At 42.2% G+C, this 19,360-nt stretch overlaps 3 protein-coding genes across 11 annotated transcripts; 1 reads left to right on the top strand and 2 right to left on the bottom strand.

The window, feature by feature from the left end:
• Positions 1-4,138: 4,138 nt before the first annotated feature.
• On the top strand, positions 4,139-7,591 carry LOC135633001 (uncharacterized). 7 transcript variants are annotated; one of them, XM_065141993.1, is made up of 6 exons: positions 4,139-4,819; positions 4,993-5,340; positions 5,456-6,158; positions 6,621-6,718; positions 6,873-7,034; positions 7,205-7,591. In XM_065141993.1, exons 1-3 carry the CDS (start codon positions 4,421-4,423, stop codon positions 6,080-6,082), a joined length of 1,374 nt encoding a protein of 457 aa, XP_064998065.1. In that variant the 5' UTR covers positions 4,139-4,420; the 3' UTR covers positions 6,083-6,158; positions 6,621-6,718; positions 6,873-7,034; positions 7,205-7,591. The 7 variants fall into 7 exon arrangements, with proteins under 7 accessions (XP_064998065.1, XP_064998063.1, XP_064998060.1 ...); XM_065141991.1 differs by having other exon boundaries at positions 6,816-7,034; XM_065141988.1 differs by having other exon boundaries at positions 6,621-7,034.
• A 1,318-nt stretch (positions 7,592-8,909) lies between these two features.
• On the bottom strand, positions 8,910-12,642 carry LOC135633002 (probable protein phosphatase 2C 78). Of its 2 annotated transcripts, XM_065141995.1 has the most exons (5): positions 11,891-12,642; positions 11,426-11,793; positions 9,680-9,916; positions 9,260-9,553; positions 8,910-9,178 (listed from the first exon to the last, which is right to left on the bottom strand). In XM_065141995.1, the coding sequence occupies exons 1-4, from the start codon at positions 12,147-12,149 to the stop codon at positions 9,287-9,289; spliced, it is 1,131 nt and encodes a 376-aa protein (XP_064998067.1). In that variant the 5' UTR covers positions 12,150-12,642; the 3' UTR covers positions 8,910-9,178; positions 9,260-9,286. The 2 variants fall into 2 exon arrangements, with proteins under 2 accessions (XP_064998067.1, XP_064998066.1); XM_065141994.1 differs by having other exon boundaries at positions 8,910-9,553.
• Positions 12,643-16,746: 4,104 nt separating this feature from the next.
• Positions 16,747-18,665, bottom strand: LOC135584834 (uncharacterized). 2 transcript variants are annotated; one of them, XM_065142221.1, is made up of 3 exons: positions 18,571-18,665; positions 17,439-17,571; positions 16,747-17,367 (listed from the first exon to the last, which is right to left on the bottom strand). In XM_065142221.1, the coding sequence occupies exons 2-3, from the start codon at positions 17,517-17,519 to the stop codon at positions 16,861-16,863; spliced, it is 588 nt and encodes a 195-aa protein (XP_064998293.1). In that variant the 5' UTR covers positions 17,520-17,571; positions 18,571-18,665; the 3' UTR covers positions 16,747-16,860. The 2 variants fall into 2 exon arrangements, with proteins under 2 accessions (XP_064998293.1, XP_064998294.1); XM_065142222.1 differs by lacking the exon at positions 18,571-18,665 and having other exon boundaries at positions 17,439-17,637.
• Between the last annotated feature and the right edge of the window lie 695 nt (positions 18,666-19,360).

Here is a 19,360-nt window from a genome sequence, read left to right as displayed (position 1 = left end):
TCGAGGAAGACCCCACTGACAAAAAGAAACAAGTCTAAACACTATCGATTCTACGGGGATTACGACCATGACACAAATGATTATCACGACTTAAAAGAGCATATTGAAGAATTCATACATCGAGAACACCTCTTGTGGTTTGTCTAAAAGCACCGAAAACCCTCACCCAAACCTCAGAGGTCAGTAGAGAGACATATCGACATCATCATTTATGGACTTGGCTCGGGGAGAGATAACTCAGGTCGTAAGGTTTATGCCCGAGCTACCATTGAAAAATGTCCGAGGACAGAGGATGACATGTAGATAACTTTTAAGGAGGAAGAGATAAAGTATCTTGACCCGAATCATGATAATGCTTTGATAGTTTCTATGTGGATGATCAACGCTCGAGCGAAAAGGGTCACAATTGATATATATAACTCTGCTAATATCATCTACTTTTGTGCTTTCCAAAACTTAAGCTCTCGACTAACAATTTTATCCCCTCTAACTTTTTTGCTAATGGGATTTACTAGTGACTCTATCTCGCCTCTCGAGACCATGAGCCTACATATCACATTCAGAGACGAGCATTGCTCTAAAATGATGCTAGCTAAATTCATGATAATGGATATTCCCTCGATATATAACATAATCATAAGCCACCCACATTGAGCAGACTGAGAGTGGTGGTATTGATCTACCATATGATGATGAAGTTTCCGATGAGTACTAGCATCAGAAAGCGCAAAAGTGATTAATGTTCGAAGACCACTTCGAAAAATATGAAAAAAATATGTCACAATAGGAGGCATAAGATAAAATATTGTTGAGGTATGTGAGTCGAGAAAACCCAACTCATACAATAAGAAACCCGCCATGGCGGGAAGCACAAGACAAAATGCTAAGGTGCATGAGTAAAAATAAAACCTAAGTCATGTTAAAAGACACCCATCGTAGTAGGAGGGCATAAAACAAAATATGCCCGAGGTGCATGGATCGGGAAAACCTGACTCGTATAATAAAAAAATTCATTATGATAGGAGATAAAAGATAAAATATACCCAATGTATATGCATCTAAAAAATCTGACTCGTGTAATAAGAAAATCATTATGGCGGAAGGCAAAGACAAAATGTGTCCAAGGCACATGAGTAAAAAAACCTCAACCCATATAATAAGAAACCCACAATGATGGGAGGTATAAGATAAAATATACCCTTTCCATATGAGTCAGGACAACCTAAATCATGTTATAAGAAAGTTACTACGGCAAGAAGCCTAAGACCAAATGTATCTAAGTCGCATAAGATGAGAAAACCTAACCTCAGTAAGAATAAACCTATCACGATGGGAGACACAAAGCAAGATATGTCCAAGACACATAAGTCGGGAAAACCCAACCCTCATGCAAGTAGATCTGTCACAACGGAAGACACAAAGGAAAGAATGCCTAAAGAAAGGAGGTGGAGTGTCGACCCCTCTTTTACTTGAGGTGGGTAGGCCACTGCTCAATATAGCCCATCAACTTGGAGGCCCATAACAAAAAATAGAAAGAGTAGATGTAGAGACCTTAGGTAGAAATGAGCCCCTCCGCTCGAGGTGGGTCCCATGATGATAGGAGGGGCAGGTCAACGATGGATCATCGTCAGGTTAGGAAACTTGACCCTCTCATCCACAATGAATAGAGGAGGGGACTACCTTGACACCACCTATAGCCCGAGGCGTAGAGGTCAACAAACCTGACCCCCTCCATAACGAACAAAGGAGGAGAACACCTCCGCATTGCCTACAGCCTTCCTTGGCTCCTCTTGTAGCTCGCCTTGATGGCGAGCAAAGGAAAAGGGGTAAGCTGATAATGAGAAACTTTGTAGCATCCCTATTGTGGACCTATTACTCGATATGGGTCACTCAGGGATAAGTAGAGGAAGAGAGGCACTACATGCAACCTGCCCCGACTCCTCTCACAGCTTGCCTCGATAATGAGTAGAGGAAGAGGGGGCAGGTCAACGATGGCGGACTTCACAGTATCCTCATTGTGGACTCGTTGCCCAACATGGGCCTCTCGAGGACGAGCAAAGGAGGAGCCCACCTCCGTGCAACCTACAGCTTGCATTGGCTCCTCATTCAATCTTCCTTGACAGTGAGTAGAGGAAGAGGGGCATTGCTTGTAGCTTGCTTCGGCTCCTCTCATAGCCGACCTCAATGGCGAGTAGATGAAAAGAGAGGCAAGTTGGCGATGGGGGGCTTCGCAATATCCCCGCTATCGATCTATTGCCCCATATGGATTCCTTAGGGATGAGCAGAAGACCCCACCTCCAAGCCACTTACAGCCTACCTCGACTCCTCTTGTGGCCTACCTCAATAGCGAGGAGAAGAATAGGGGTAGGTCAATAATGGGAGGCTTCACAACATCCCCATTGTGGACACGTTGCATGACATGAGTCCCTTAGGGATGAACTGAGGAAGAGCCCATCTCCACACCGCATACAACCCACCTCGATGGTGAGTAGAAGAAGAGGGGTAGATCGATGATGGACCATCACTAGGAGCATTCACACTCATTGCTTGTGGTTGTCACTATGCTAAGGAGGTTAAAGGATATATAATTTGAGGCATGGCGATCGAGAGAGGTAGGTCAGTAATGGATCGCCATCAACAATGTTCACACTCCTCACTTGTGGACCTCATCGAGCTAGAGAGGTTAGGAAATCGAACCCCTTCCTCCATCCGAGGTATGAAAGTCAAGAAACCCAACCCTTCCCTTTCACTTTTGTCGAGCCATGGGGGTCGAGAAATCAACCCCTATTGTTGTCGACCTCCATGCTCGAAGGAGGGTCAGATTTATATTAACAAGGATTGATCTGCTATCGAGGAGGGCTCATAGATGAGAAGTGATCCCTTGCCAAGGGACCAAGGCCGTCGATTCAAGGTATGGGTCAAGTGTCCCCCAACCCTATCGATATTCGCCTAATGTGCAAAATCAAAAAACCAAATGAAAAGGTATAAGGTTAACATATCAAATGAACTATATGTCACACTTTGGATCCCTCTCATGAGAGCCACAAAGCACATTTTTGGTGGGGACAATGATAGAAAAAACATCTTCAATCAATCGTCATTCGACACATGACCTTCATGTGGTGTCCAGGGTGAAAGGAAAAGACGAAGGCCACCCACCACTTGTCTGCTCATGTGAATAAGGTTCCAAAGTAAACGTTTTTGGTTATCCCCCTCTATCACTTGCGTGAATAAAAGATAAAATGGAGGTTGTTGGAGGCGATTAGAGACCACTTCCTCGTAGAATATTTTATTAAATATTTTATTTAATTATATATAAAAATTAATCTTCAACATAATAAAAAGAATAACTATTTTTTTAAACTATTTATGCTTATACCCATGTACCTCGAATTATTAAGATCGAATTAAAAAACTCTTCCGACCTTGATGTTTATCTCAGATATATCTCGAATAATTTTTTACATATGAGTTGGAACTACGTCATCGATGACACGTCAACGACTTCTTTCTTCTTTACCGTTAAACAGTATCCGAGCATAAGAAAGTGAGTGAAGGAAAAGGCTGCATGATTTGTTGTTTGCAACGAAGAAGGGCGTTATTGCAGATAAACGAAACGCTGCTGCCGTGCACAGGCGACCACGTGACTCAAACGAACTGAACCGTCACTCCGATTTGGTGACGGACGGTCAGATTACCGTCCGCCTTCCATGACGTCAATACATGGCCAGCTAAAATCGCAAAAACGTATCGGAGGTGCTTACGGCGGTTATCGGAGCCAACCGTGACCGTCTTGGCCTACGACGCGCCGTTAATCTCAGTTCTGGTGACCGTAGCGTCAGCTCACCTCCCGCTTTTGCGGTGCCAAGAGGCCAAAAGTTCGCGAACCCAGCGCCGTGATCGGCCCTCATCAACAACGCCGTTTGATGAGCCCGGCGCGGTGATCTCGGATTCGGTAACCGTACGTATGCCATCGCACATCATCCCAATCGTCAAAAATTCCCGAATCGACTGTGAAACCTTCGAGACCGTGTCAGCGGTAATCTCACCTGCTGCTTTTTAAATTCGAGCTTTTCCTTTTTGACTTTTATCCCCCTCGCATTTCCTTTATTCCACGACTACATCCCGTTCCCACCACTACCGACGGCGCGTTCGTTCTTTTCGCCTTCTTTTTCTCCTCTTCCTCTTCTTCTTCTTCTTCTTCTTCTTCTTCCACTGCGCTCTCGCACCGCCTCGGCCTTCCTCTTTCTGCTTCTCGATCCTCCAAAAGAAGAATAATCGAATTTTAGTCCCTGTCCTCGTCTCCGGCTTCCTGTTTGGAGATCACTAAGCGAGTCGGTGCGTGTCTTCTCCCTTTTAGCATTCGCGTCCGCCTCCATCGCTCGCTCTTCTATCATTAGGGTTAGGGTTTTGGGAACGGATGGAGAGGAAACAAGGGTTCTTCTCGGCGCTGCGGGAGGAGGTGGCGCGGGGGCTGTCGCCGGGGAGGTCGAGGTCGGAGAACCCGTCGACGGTGGCGGAGCTGCTCCTCCCTCGACGGTGGAGGCGCCAGCCGCCGCGGGGGTTTCCGGATGAGCTGTTGGTCCCGGCGTCCGGGAGCCTGGCGCCGCTGGCGGAGGGGCCGGAGGGGGACGACTTGGGGCGCAGGAAGGAAGGGTGGGGCCGGTGGGTGAAGGGGCAGCTCTCTCGTGCCCCATCCGCCTCCTGCCGTAGCTCGGACCTCCGCTTCCTCCTCGGCGTCATGGGGGCGCCTCTGGCCCCCGTCCACGTCTCCCCCACCAACTCGCTCCCTCCACTCAGTATCAAGGACACTCCCATTGTGAGTTTCTTCCTTTAGTGGCATGTATGTCTGTCGATTCTCTTCCATTGGGTGGTAGCTATAAATGCTAGTGATTTCCAACATTTATGCATTCAACTGCTGCTATTCTACATATGCAATTTTCATGTCAGAGTGTTTCAAGTTGGTGGAATTTTGATGATGGTCTGTGGTAGGAAACATCGACAGCTCAATATATACTACAGCAGTACACAGCGGCAACAGGTGGGCTGAAGCTTCTGAGCTCCATCAGAAACTCATATGCAATGGGGAAGGTGACGATGGTGGTATCCGAGTTTGAAACGGCGTCTAGGGTCATCAAAAATCGCAATTCGCCCAAGGATGCAGAGTCTGGTGGATTTGTCCTCTGGCAGATGGCACCGGACATGTGGTACGTCGAACTTGCCATCGGTGGCAGCAAGGTCCATGCTGGTTGCAATGGCAAGCTTGTTTGGCGCCACACTCCCTGGCTTGGTGCCCATGCTGCCACGGGCTCTGTTCGACCCCTCCGTCGAGCACTCCAGGTGCAGAAGCAATTGATGTAGCATAAGCTACCATCTCAGTCTATCTATCTAGGATGCTTAAATTCTGTTTATGCTCAGGATAAACTAATTCTTATTGGCGATGATGACTTTGTAGGGTCTTGATCCTTTGGCCGTCGTGAACGTGTTTGCTGATGCACAGTGCATTGGGGAGAAGAAGATCGATGGGGAAGATTGCTTCATCCTCAAGCTCTGTGCAGATCCACAGACACTGAAGGCTAGGAGTGAAGGTTCTGTAGAGATCATTAGGCATGTCTTCTTTGGTTACTTTAGCCAGAAGACTGGGCTTCTTACTTGTATGGAAGACTCACATCTCACTCGAATCCAGTCGAGTGCTGGAGGTGATGCTGTATATTGGGAGACCACCATCAACTCCAGAATTCATGACTACCGCCCTGTTGAGGGCATGATGATCGCCCATTCAGGGCATTCGGTGGTCACCCTTTTCCGGTTTGGTGAAGTGGCCATGAGCCATACAAAGACAAGAATGGAGGAAGTTTGGAGCATCGAAGAAGTAGCCTTTAATGTCCCAGGTCTCTCGATGGACTGTTTCATTCCTCCAGCTGATGTAAAAGATGGATCAGTCAGTGAAGCCCGTGAGCTACCACCTCAAGCAGAGAGGGGAAGAAGCACCATGGCTGGAAGTCACAGGGCTAAAGTTGCAGCGCTGGAGAAGTCACATGATGTTTCTGATGATAACATCTGGTGGAGGGTGGAGGTCTAATGTTAAGGAAGTGAACTCAATTTGTCGATAATCGCAGCTCTTTTTCTTGATCAGACTAACTCAGCATAAACTGGAGGTAAGCAGCTAACTTTAGGGGGGGGGGGATTTGGAGTCTGCTACTTTTAATAATCCTGTGTAAGTAGGAGCATAATTATTCATGGATCTGCCACCTGCACGCTTAAGGTGATGCTTATAGCGTTAGTACAGAATTCTTGAAGCTTTCCCGGTTTGGTTACTTTGTGTTGTCATAATTATGGGCTGCCCTGCCCCCTTCATGCACAACAACACGAAAGCTGGCTGTTTGTAACAAGACTTTCTTTTCATATTCATGTGTGTTTGTTTGGTTGGTGTCAAAACTGTGGAGTATGAAGAAAGCTAGTAGATTGGATCCGAGGTCGGGAGCCTACTTTTCCTTAACCTACTGCAATCATATTTGTCGAGTTGATGTAAACCAAAACATATTGTTTTTGCTTGTGTCGATCTTAGCCCTCTCGTATCGAATGCTTATATCATTTGTCAGTTGTGCCACTTGTTGCAGGGCCTCATTTGCTGAATTCCTTTGTTCATGGATTCCTTTGTTCATGGAACAGGGCATGGCTACCTTTCACAGCCCAGGTAATAAGGTAACATCGACAGGTACTATTCCCTCACATTCATTGCCTCTGGAATATTTCAGGTAGTATGAGTAAGCTTGATAACTAACTATATCTGCCCTTGTATTGTCTGGTTATAGTTCAAGGAAGCTTCTTTGGACATCCCTCATTCATGTGTGTACCCTCACCTTTTCCAGTGGGACAGTGGGGACCTATGCCATTGATGGGAGATATGTCATCGGGGAACCCAAAAGGAGCAGACACAAGAAGTGAGGATCCAATGTTCACTGCCCTTTTGCAAAATATTAGCTTGTGATGCCCCTGAAGAAAGGAAGCAGCAAACATGATGAACCTCTCAGGTATTGGCTATAATGTCAGTTTCTGTGTGCTCCTAAATAAATATATGCTGCTAAGGTAGTTTGCTGTGCTTATGCATAAGTGGCATTTGTTAATGGCTGCTTCTCTTAGGTAGTCGGATCTTTCCATTCATGCCAAGCATGACAGGAAGCAAACATCACTTTCTTTGCAGGCAAGACTTTCAAGTTCTTTGTTCCTGTGCAAGCTGTGATATGTCAGACAAGCGGATGTAAAGTAATCAGTATCATCTTTAGCCGAAGGCATTCAGATGGGATGTCATGCTCCACTTGGCTAGAAAAGAAGATGGACTTGATTCAAAGCCTCGAAAATGGGGGACAAAAGACTTCTTATCCTCAGGTCTGCATCACCCTTTTAGCAAAGCAACAAATTTCATTGACTTCAAGAGACTTATCCTCAGATCTGCATCACCCTTTTATCAAAGCAACAAATTTCATTGACTTGAAGTGAACCTCTAACTTCAGAGTCTGCATGACCAGCTGATGTTGCTGGCTTTTTTGCGCAATATCCACAACAAATAAAGGGGTTTGTTTTTATTTTATTTTATTTTTCCTGATAGAATTTGATTGTCGGAATGTGTGGAGGGATTGGAAGTCAATATTGTGAATATTGAGTGGGTTTCATAAAGGATCTTTAAAAAAAGGAACTGTATCGAAGGTGTCATCCGACAAAGATCCATCTGATGTATAAATCCGTAAAGGATTTATATGATTCAATCAAGTATTGAATACGAAAGATACAACTCACTATAAAAACGAACCGTCTTGAGAATATTTCCAAGGATCTTTTTAGTATGATATTTTTACCTATTAGTTTGAGGTCATGATTATTACTCAAAACAGTTACATATTTTCTCTAACCACATATGTGATTGTGTAGTACCGAATCTAAAGAACATGAGATAATATTTGGTTGAGTTAGATACAATGCATCAATTTTATAGGGTTCAGTCAATTATCACATCCGTGAGATATCAGTCAACTTAACGGTGGTGTATAATTTGTAGAAGATACGAGACAATTGAGTGAGTATTAATGGAATAGTATAAGTAAGATTTGAGAAGATTTTATTAGAAATTATAATTATAAAATTTTAATTTAACTATTATATATATATATATATATATATATATATATAAAGTTGCATGTCAAATCGATCTAAAAAAAAAGGGAATCTGACGGTTTAGCTCATTACGTACCTGCATGCATGAGTAACTCTGCTGCCGAAGGCTGTGCAGCAACACTTTGTTGGTTGGATGCCTACGCAAATCTTGATTGCTTGGCTGAGAAGGCAGGGATGGAAGTCAAGTGGGGAATTCATATGAAAGGAGAATACGAATGATGATGACAGTGCATGCATGCGAAAAGAGAAAAAGAGAAGGTGGAATCATAAGATACAGACAGCCATGCATATATATGCATCCGAATAGGCTGCATGACAGAGAATCCATCAACCATTTCAGGATAATAAAATAATTTGGAAAAGAATAAATTCATTGATAAAAGTTCCAAAAAAAAGAAAAAGATATTATTGTCACCATACGATAGCCAAACAGTCAGAATCTGTTGACGACATCATAGCTAAAGGCAGCCTTTACGAAACAAATCGATCAATTTATGCTATTTCACCCCAATCAGACATGTTTGCAGTTTACCACTTAACACACATCAGAATATCTGCAAGAGATCTTATCCATAAATTTTTGCATTTTCAATGTCATTATTATGCTAAGATATCATGGCATAGCAATTTTCAAATCCAAAGATGGGCTCCTCCTGTAGTTCAAGACAAGTAAAACTGATTGCAAGTCTTAAGAACCGGAAAAGAATTGTGCTTATATAACAGATTTAATAGGGATAGAACACACTAATCGCAAAGGCCCAATTACAACAAACTCCTCTGAATGGCAATTGAGATGAATGCTAAACTGCATACGATCACAAACAATCACTTTGATACAACTTCTCGATTATTATCATCATAATTATTTTGAAAATGAAACATGTTTACAACATTATGATAAAATGTCAACAAAAGTGCATACCAAAAATCTCAAGTCTTAGGTCATGCTTTGGCATCACCGGCTGCCCACGAATTCGACAGTAGCTAACAACCCAATTTTCTGCACCTTATGTTAGATCATAGGCTTATGGTAGACAGATTATATATATCGAAGCATTATTGATAATGAAATCGACAGATTATGTACTTGTACAGGTTGACCTCCACATAGTATTTACTCAGCTCGCCGAAGAGGGTCTTCAGATTCATCAAAATTGAATGAAAAGATGTCAACAGGTGCACTAGTGCAGTCATGATTGCTGCGGTTGAATCTGGAATGACCACCTTGATGGTGCTGATCAATATAGATCACTACAACAGTGATGTCGTCATGAACACGCCGTCGAATTCCCTTTTCAATATGTTTTAGATCATCATAACTCATTCCCTGTTTTCTTGCAGCTTCAATTAGAGCAGCTCGGACCAATCGTTTCGCTATTCCCTGTATGAGTTTCAACAGAGAACACCTTATGTTTACATCAAAAGCATGACGCCGATGAAGAAATGCTAAGAAATAAAGAACTATTAGAAGAAAGCATGCTAGAACTGAAGGAGTTAAGAAGCTAACTGCTCTTGGGTTCTTGAATACTATCTTGACTGCAGCTTCGTCACTTAATTGCTCCCATAGTCCATCTGATGCAAATATAAAAAATAAGTCATGTGGCTTAAGCTTATGGACCCGAATTGATGGCTCTGCGGTGATGACAGGCCTCTCCAATGGAACAGGAGAAACAAACTGCTGGAACAATGGATCGCTACTGAACTCGGGTTTCTTCAAGTAGACGTCCCCGATAGACCTGGAGACCTAACAAGCATAAAAAAAAATATCAAAATGACATATTGCACAAATGTACTTAAAAGCTGATCATTGCTTGTTATAAGATTGATAATCTTAATTGCTTCTTTGATGTTGAATGTGCCATCAGAACATATAATTGTGAATTTGTGATATCAATACATTAGAGTTTAAAAAATGGTCAGAAGCCCCATAAACAACAGTACTACATGACAATTAATTTTCATGAACATGCATGCTGAGAAACAAGTAAATTAACCATGCTTGAGGAAAGCACCAAACATAGTATAGAATGTACAAAAAAAACACCAAAGACATGTGACCAAAAAAAAAAAGTTCAAACAATGTGCTAGTCATCAGCCATGAACCAATTCTCCAAGCCCATATAATACATTTAATTGATTTGTTATAGGTAATAAATTGTACAATATTTTCAACTTATACATGCATTAAGAAATTTAGTACATTGTCTGACAACTTTGAGTTATGATAAGAAATTTATCCCTGCACCGATTCCCTTCCAGTGGCTCAGTGGTCAGACTCCTCTTCTTTGACTCCAAAAAGTATGACTCGTTTACAACTCGATAGTCTCTTTATAGTAGTAAGGCCGTGGCAAGGCCAAGAAGAAAAGGTGCATCTTTTTTATCCAGGCATAAAGTGATAATCTATGGAGGAAATGCAGATTAAGCAAAGTCCAAGATTTCTGGATGAACTCTTTAACATCAGTATATGATAACCAAGAATTTTGGAACCTAAAGAGATGACTACGGTTTTTGTCAAGGGAAACAACAGCTAGGAGGATAGGACAGTGATCCGAAGCATGTCTCGGAAGGTGTCTAACAGTCAAGTGAAGGACTGAGCAAGAGGTCGGGATGACCGGGCTGAGCCACGTGGTATACACACACACACACACACACACACACACACACACACACACACACACACACACACACACACACACACGTGGTATACACATATACATATACATGTACATGTACATGTACATGTACATATACATCCACAGAATTAGGTCCACTTGAACATTGAGAACAAAACAATAAAATACTGGGGACATGAAGAAAAGATAACATTTTTGATTGCTTCTGCAGTGCATCAAGGTAGCAGATGGATGAATAACACAAGGTGAACCCATGAAGATCTCAACCCCTAAAGGACAAGGTAACTACATTATATTCAAACGGCCAGGGTTCAAGATGACATTATTAAGAGGTGTGCATGTATTAAAATACAAGAAAACCTTCTCAAGGAAAGAACAGAGATGAACACCGGTGTGCATACACTCTGCAACAGAAACTAAAACTGTGGAGGAGAAAAGAGGGGAACAAAAGAGTGTTAAGAAACAACAGGCTTCAACGGAGATGCTTATTATGGACCAAAGTAATACTATTTCTTTTTAGTTGTTCCACTCCAATAAGCTCTATTAGTGGAAATCCTATAAATTTAAGCAACTGAGATTATTAGAAATTTCGAACTATTAATTATGGATAGTCTCCTCACCTGAATGATCCCTTTGATCCGCCAAGCCCCACGGGTATGCACAATAATTTGCTTATCGTCAGGATGATTCGCAGCAACCTCCTTTCTGACTTCCTCCATTGAGACATTGTGGTCGGTTGACAGCCGCTCGGCCACCACGGCCCTCCCACCCAAGCTGCAGCGGCCGAGAACAGCCCGGGAGTCCCCCAAATTGGCCACGTAGAGTCTGTCGTCAGTGATCGCCCCGATGAGACAGCACGACCCCACCGACGCCATCTGTGGCCGTGACCGCCATGACCGCTTCACCAGATACAAAAACTCCTCCTCCGTCGCGTCAAACGCTCGTTTGATCACCTCCGAGGACAAGCCCCCTTGCTCCGACGCGAACCCTGCCCGGTTCCAAAAAGAAAAATCGAACTATCATCAGATTGTCTCATCAAGATGACATTTTGATAGATTCGATGAAGGGAGGACGGAGAGAAGTACGATCGAGATGGGAGAAAAGGCGGTTGCTGATGAATCGAGACGCCTCGGGGCCGCCGTGGCCATCATAGACGCCGATGTAGGTGGCGGAAGGGGAGGCGAACACCTGGCCCTGGTCCTCGAGGGAGACGTTGGCCTGGGCGACGGCGATGGAGAACTCGCCGGAGGCATGGGGTTTAAGATCCATGTGCCACAGCAGCCCGTCGCCGCCGCCGAGCCTCCCGGAGCATCGCTCCAGCGGCCTCAAGCACGAGCGCAGCATCCTCGATATCTCGAAATGAGGGTTCTTTCTACGCCTCCGCGCTTGCTGGTAGCCGGAACGGCCTCGGGATCGCCAAAGCTGGGATCTTTCTCTGCCGCCGCCGCGCGCGCTGGTAGCTAAAACGTTGCGGAGATCACCAAAAAAGAAAGAGAGATATAGGAAAGATGCAAAGTTGGAGATGCTGAAAGGGAAGGCATTTGACGCTGAAAGCGAAGAAAGTTGGCGTCAGAGAATAAAGTCCTCTTCTGATTCCTTTACTTCGCTTAATTTTGGGACGTAGAGACAGCGGCAGAGAGACACAGGGAAGGATGCTGAAAAGGACGGCACTTCGACGATGAAAGCGAAGAAAGTTGGCGTGGATGATACCGGGTTGGGGAAGCAAAGTTGGAAGGAAGATAGGAGCCCGTCTCTTTCTATTCTTCTCTCTTTCGATGATTATATTTGTTGAATGCAGACGCCCTGCAAGAGTTGGCAATCTGATGGTGATCACTGACGTGTTACTTGCAAGGAACAACCTTGTGTCACAGAAAAGAAGAAGATTGATGGAAAACGTGCTTCTTACACTCGGCAGTTGGCTCAATAAAGTAGAGATAAAAACAATGAAGTTTATAGAATAACTGATGAGAGAAATAAGAGAAAAGAATCTGAGCATTCTTGGTTGCAGCATCAGCATGTCATTATTTTCCAAGGCTAATGCTTACCCGGGAAACATTCCACATTCTCCACAAAAAGTCCAGGGACACATTGCATCTTCCGGTTGACTTTTGTCATCGGTCCACAGTGGTGGTCAACCTTTGAAACCACTGCTGACCCGCCAGGGAGGAATGTTTCTCATGGAAGATTCCAGAGTGGGCCTGAAGTGGAGATTGACGTAATCTATGTCTGCCAAATCATGCACAATTGGAATTCTTGCGCAAGTATATCTCATTATTTCTTGTACTCGTTATGTCCTAACATAACTCACGGGCGCAATCAGGTTGCCTCACGAGTTAAGTCGGGACATAACACAACCCTTTTTGGTAGTTGCTATAAATTCCTGGTTTGACTTATCACGCAGTGAGGCACAACAGAGTCCAGACGCTCTAATTGATCGTCTCATCGGTGGTGCCCAAGCCAGTCTTACAGAGACATGTATTCAGACAAGAAGCAGGCAATGTTGAATTTGAACTAAATTTGCTCTTCTCCTTTAGATGATGCAGAATACTCGATTAAAACAAAAACAAGAAATGATTTCTCAAGTTAAGCTGAGATGCATTTGGTACACAATAATATACTACCAATTATGCATACAAGGAGATGATATGAATGGATTGGGATCTTTGGTACTAGAGACTTCAAGCATAAATCATTAGCAGACTAATTAGAGTAAGAAGAAGAAACGTACTCTGTTTTTTGATGGGAACTATTCTTTCTGAATTTAAGATTGTTGATGTTGAGACAATCCCATCAAGTGCATCTCGCCAGCAATATCGCTGTCGTAGTAGCCTAATTTGCATACTTTCCGCATACAAATTCTTGAGTAGATGCTTTCCTTGTTGCTTTGGTTGGCAGCAAGGTATCAATTTTTATCGACATTGAAATCCACCATCAACAAAAACTGAAAAGCTAATTAGCAAAAGTGCAATAAACATTAGATTGAGGAATATTATTTGCCATATGGAAGGAAATAATTACACTATCAGGTCATTAGAGAATATATTTGTAAGCATCATTAGAGAAATGATCGACTACCCAAAAGATACCCAGATTTTTCTGTATATCAACTCATATCATGTTTTATCATATCTAATTCATGAGTTCAGATTGACACAGGCAAACTCCTAACCAAGTTAGGAAAATGTCATGTAAATGCACAGTAGAGTATCCAATTTTAAGACTAGAAACCATCGAGTCATAACGTAAGATTGCTAAAGTAGATAGCAGAGTTTGCATATCAAGATTGGAAAATTACAAGTGTCATTAATGCATGACTTCAAAGCTGATTATTTGATCACAAGAATTGTAGTCTAAGAATATTGGAGTTCCAAAACCTAACATGAAATAAAATTGCATTTTGTCATTCAGATATGTCAATCATAAATGCTATGGTAATAAGCTTGACCGGTATGACAAATGGTATCTTCCAACACTTTCTCACAGCAGATTACACCTTTATCTGCCTTTTGAATTGGAGCAAGTTGAACATCTGTTCTTATCAATTTAGTAATTAATCAAGTTGAACCAAGCAACAGGACAAATGTACAATCTAATTTTTGGCAAGGATTTTTCAAATCTGATTGTGCCATAAAGATGATAACGATGCTCTCTTAGTTGCTTTCACAAGCTGGTAAATTAAGTTTTTAAACTAGCAGTGATCAATAATTTAACATGACTACCGAGCACCAGCATACCCATGAAGCATATTAATAGATGACATGACTCAGATAGAAACCAAAAACACAATATACATCTGTGACAAAGTTTCTCAGGTTTCAAAATCATTGTTGTAGAAGGTAAAAATAGTGTTGAACCAACTGGAGTGTCATTATATTTTTTGCTCTAGAGCGGAATATTCTGTTAAATAGGAGATTGCAGCTATATATCAAAAATGAATCTGAGGTACCATGATCACAAAGAATATTAAGCTACAACAACTTCAACCTAGCTATTGAAGTAATTACTATGAGGTTGTTCACTTAATGTCGGATGTAGAAGCACTTTCAGCACCAACCATATCTCCAAATAAGTAAGCATAAAAACTTTTAAGAGGAATCAAACAACCAAACCAAAGCAACCAACCATACTGATTAGCTTAGAAAAACCATTTAGCTCGAACAATGATATCTACCTGCCAAGTTGGCCTTCAGAAAGATAGCACCAAAGATGTTTACATCCATATATAAAGGAGCTCCCAACTCTTTAAATATATATGCAAAAGAACTCCAACTCTAAACATCTTTAATATATGAATGCGCATGAGGCTTCCATCAATACAAGATCTTATGTGTGCAACCATATTGGAAAGATTTCCAGATGCGGCTTCATGCAGAGTCAAGAACGACACTCAAGAATATGAACAAGAACAAGCCCCAACAGTTGAGATTTACCATCGAGGTTCTTCTCCTCCTCCCAGCCATTGTTTCTCTTGTTCTGTTGGCGTGTCTCTTGAACCGATTGGATGCAAGTCAGATTAATCATGTATGCTGAATCGAATAGATCTTGGTTGGATCTGTTCATGTAGAATGGAATTCAGACAGTTAGAAGTGGCCTATGATCGCATAAGTATTCTCAGTTTGATCAATTCAGATAGTTAGAATACTAAGTATTCTAAGAATTCGCCAAGCTTTCCAAACAAGTGAACCTTTCCAATCCACCACAACAAATATTGATTCGAAAATCCAGTTCAATCCGAAAAGACCCGTGTTGATTAGATCATCAAGTAGAGCTCCTATGGTACTAATATTGTCATAATATTTAGTACATTATACAATGAAAAATGTAACATATTCTGATCTAGCTAGAATCACAGATCTCACAGAAAACTACTATACAGAAACTATAATTTTCACCATTTGTTTAAGAAGTCCAATAAAGCCCTCCTGAGAGTAATCAGGCAAACCAGAAACCCAAAATAGATCATATCATGACCCTAACTGTCCAAATTTCATCATAAGTGAATGATGTAGCGATATCATGACGAAACCCGTTTGCTCCGATCATATCGCACTTCAAAGATCCATACCTTCGATCAATGATCAATACTACCAAGAAACACTTTCCATGAAAAACCCTAAACCCGTCGAATCCAAATTTCGACCTTCCCAATCCCGTCGCATATGAACAGACCGAATCACGCACGAAAGCTAGTTACGCGTGGCACACAAGCAGAGAGAGGAACGAGTTGAAGAACCTGTGATGGCCATGGCTTCTTCCTCGTCGGATTTCTAGTCCGACGAGCTGCGATTCCAAGCCCTACCCACCGAAAACCCATCGAGGGATCGATCTCCATAGGATACCAAAGATCGAAGTCGGAGGAATGCGAATAGACCTTACCCTCGGGGCTCATTCTCGACAACCCCTGGCTTCTCCCTCCACTCTCAGGGTGGTCGGCTGCTGTTACTCTATGGAATCGAAGGATCCATCGACAGAAGCGGGAAAGAAAGGCAGGCGAGCGCGCAGCCGATTTAACATAATATATAGAGCCATTTTTTAATATCTAAAATAATTTCTTCATACATAAAAATAAGATTATATACATTAAGTTTTATTACGATACTAAAATAATTTTAATTCATATAATAATTATTTTTTCTCACAACTCATCCGACTAAAAATAATTTATCTAAAATTTAAATAATTAAGATATCTATATATAATTCATTCGAATTCGAAAAGAATGATAAAATATTCATATAATCGATCTTAAATAATTAAGATATTATGATCTTATTTTTGTATTTGTACTTATTTGTTGAGTTTCATAAATGTCTAATTTTACATTGGAAATGAAGCTTACTCTTCACACCACCAAATCAATCAACTTAAGGATAGGGAATAATAATATGATTGAACTAAATTAAAGAAAAGAAGACCTCAAACATGGTGGAATTTCTTGTAATTCTATGAAATTATACTAGATTTTGAGGTTCTCATGCATCCCAAAAAAAGAAAACAACTGATCTGCATTGACTACTGAAGTGGAGGAAACATGCAAGAGTGTGAGAAGCTCACATCAAGTCATCCTAAGACTCAAACACTGCAAGTGCCAGGATGGCTGCTGCAGCCTGTCCTCTCTCAGTCCTCCTCCCAATTCATAGCTGATGTTTACATCCCCCACCTGCTGTAGTTCCCATCCATGGCCACTCAACTTCAGACCTCCAGACTCGGTCGATGATGAGGAGACACTTGCTACGGAATCACAAGTGAGGGATGTCTCCTCTCTCTTCCTCCAGCTGCTGCTTCCTGTAGCCAGTGTCAGCTCTATGTCACCCTCTTGCTCTACCTCCAGCATTGCATCTTCTTCAGCTCTTTCGATGTATTCGTCTGCTGGAAGCTCAAGATTGAGCACCCGACGCCGCCGCCGACGCCGGTCGCGGTGGCTGCTACTTGGTACACATGAATCTGCTGCATCCTTTCCTCCACCAACATGATACTGAGTGCAGTCAACAAAGCTCTGTTTGATCTTGACGTCCGTCATCAGAAGCTTCTGTACTCTATACAAGCGATGGAGCTCCTGCACCTGGTAAAGAATCAGATGTTAGTGATTGAAATGGTTAAAGGAGGAGGAAGGATCAGATGCTGGAAGCCTACCTGTTGCCTGAAGGTCTCTTCATGCTTCAGCAGCATCATCTTCATGCACTCTTTGTCATACTTCCTCAGAAACCTCTCCATTGGATGATTGTCTTGCGATCGATATGACTTCAATAAGATTTGTTCTTTTAAACTGCAAAGCAACTAGTTCTGGTCACTCTCTGTTTCTTTACCAATTTGTTGAGTTATGCTCAGAATCTATCAATGGAAAAAAGAAGTGGGTTTTATCCCTGCACATATTCCACATCACAGTCTGTAATCGATTGATTATTTTCAATGGAAGTTGTCATCTGATGAACATTAATCACATATTCCACAACTGCATGAAACAGTACAGAAAGAAAAATAATATTTTGTCTCACTAGTGAAGTATATAGCTGAAGAATTGCAGGGACTCAGTGACAGTGTGCTCTTGCATGGAATGATCAAGTCAATGTGATGGAATATTTGACACTGCATATGCTCTGCAAACATCTGTTTTGAGTTTTAGATCATAACCCACCATCTCTTAGAAAAGATAAGCTGTTTCTACATCCTATTAAAAGTAGGAGTGATTTTGAAAGGTCATTTGTAGAATGGGGGTATTGGAAAACTCTACCTGCTACTGCACATCATCAAGATCTTCACATGAAGGTCTCACTCATGCAATTCAAATGTTATTCAAGTCATCTTCATTTGATGGAAGGAGTAGCTCCCATTTGTCAGATTTTTCAGAAGTTTATCTAATCCTCTTGGCAAATAAGTACCAATAGTTGGACAAAGTTGACTTTTAAAAAAAGAAAAGAAAAAGTTGAAAGTACAGCAATGATGATTTTATTATATTTCTTTGCAATGCTATCTCAAAAGACTCGATATGAACAATCTCAAAAAAGAAGAGCAATGTTTTGGTGGGTGTGGACATAAGCATGACAAACTCAAATGAGAAAAACTAGCTAGCTGCATGAGATATCACAATGCAAAATCTCCACAGCATATGATGGGTGCAATAAATTCTCTATTGGCTCAAAATTCTCCATACTTAAAATGCCAACTATCATCACAATATGAAGCAATCGGAGGAAGCCAAGAGAGAACTCCAGAGCTGATGACTGACAAAAGAGAAGAAGCAGAGATGACAAGTATGGACCCTAACCTGTGACAAAGCTATAGCTTCAATCAATGATAAGCTGAAGCTCTTGGTCTGCTCACTGTGTTCCTCTGGACAGAGCCACAACAACCCACTCTGCTTCCGAGTCTGGTGAGGCATGAAGCATGTGAAGTATTTAAGGGTCTCCGAGTGAATATTTTAGTAGGCTCCTCAGGCATGCCAAACAAATCCCACTGCTAGACTTTGCAGTTCAGGTGCATGAGGGAAAAGATGCCCCAGACAGTGGCTACAAATGGCAGGAGTAAACTATGAAGACCTACCTATTATTATATGTAGTATTGTAGAATTATGTAGTACAAGTCCTCAGAATCAGGTCAGGATGGCCAAACCATTTACCTCAGCATCGACAGCAGTGTCTGTGTGTCTGCATTACTGGTTTTGTCCCCATTATACTGACTGGTATGTGAGAGGTTTGGACACTAAGAATGCGGGATGTGCAGTGAATTGAATGACCATCGAACGCTTATCTGCTTTCCTCACCATCAGAGCTACATGCAGAGAAAAGCAATTGCTCCATAATAAGTGCAAGAAGATGAAGGAATTTGGCTGATAAACAAATGATTAGAGTGTGTACGCGAAGGTCCAAACCACAAGGTAAGCAACACTGAAAACAAATCACTTGAGCAGAAAGCAAGGTCGGGGACGGAGACAGGAGATGGCACATGAGAGCATGCATGCCGTAATAATGGCAGCAACACTACAAACCAATCCGTTTCTTCGGGAGGAGGGCAGGCTTGCTCTTGTCCTCAGCAGAGAGGCCGAATCCCATGGGAGG

The sequence above is a fragment of the Musa acuminata genome, chromosome BXJ3-3, assembly GCF_036884655.1.
Source record: "Musa acuminata AAA Group cultivar baxijiao chromosome BXJ3-3, Cavendish_Baxijiao_AAA, whole genome shotgun sequence".
In the NCBI taxonomy this organism is placed as follows: Eukaryota; Viridiplantae; Streptophyta; class Magnoliopsida; order Zingiberales; family Musaceae; genus Musa; species Musa acuminata.
The sequence above is the reverse complement of the archived record's forward strand: the minus strand, read 5'-3'. Positions and strand labels throughout refer to the sequence as shown.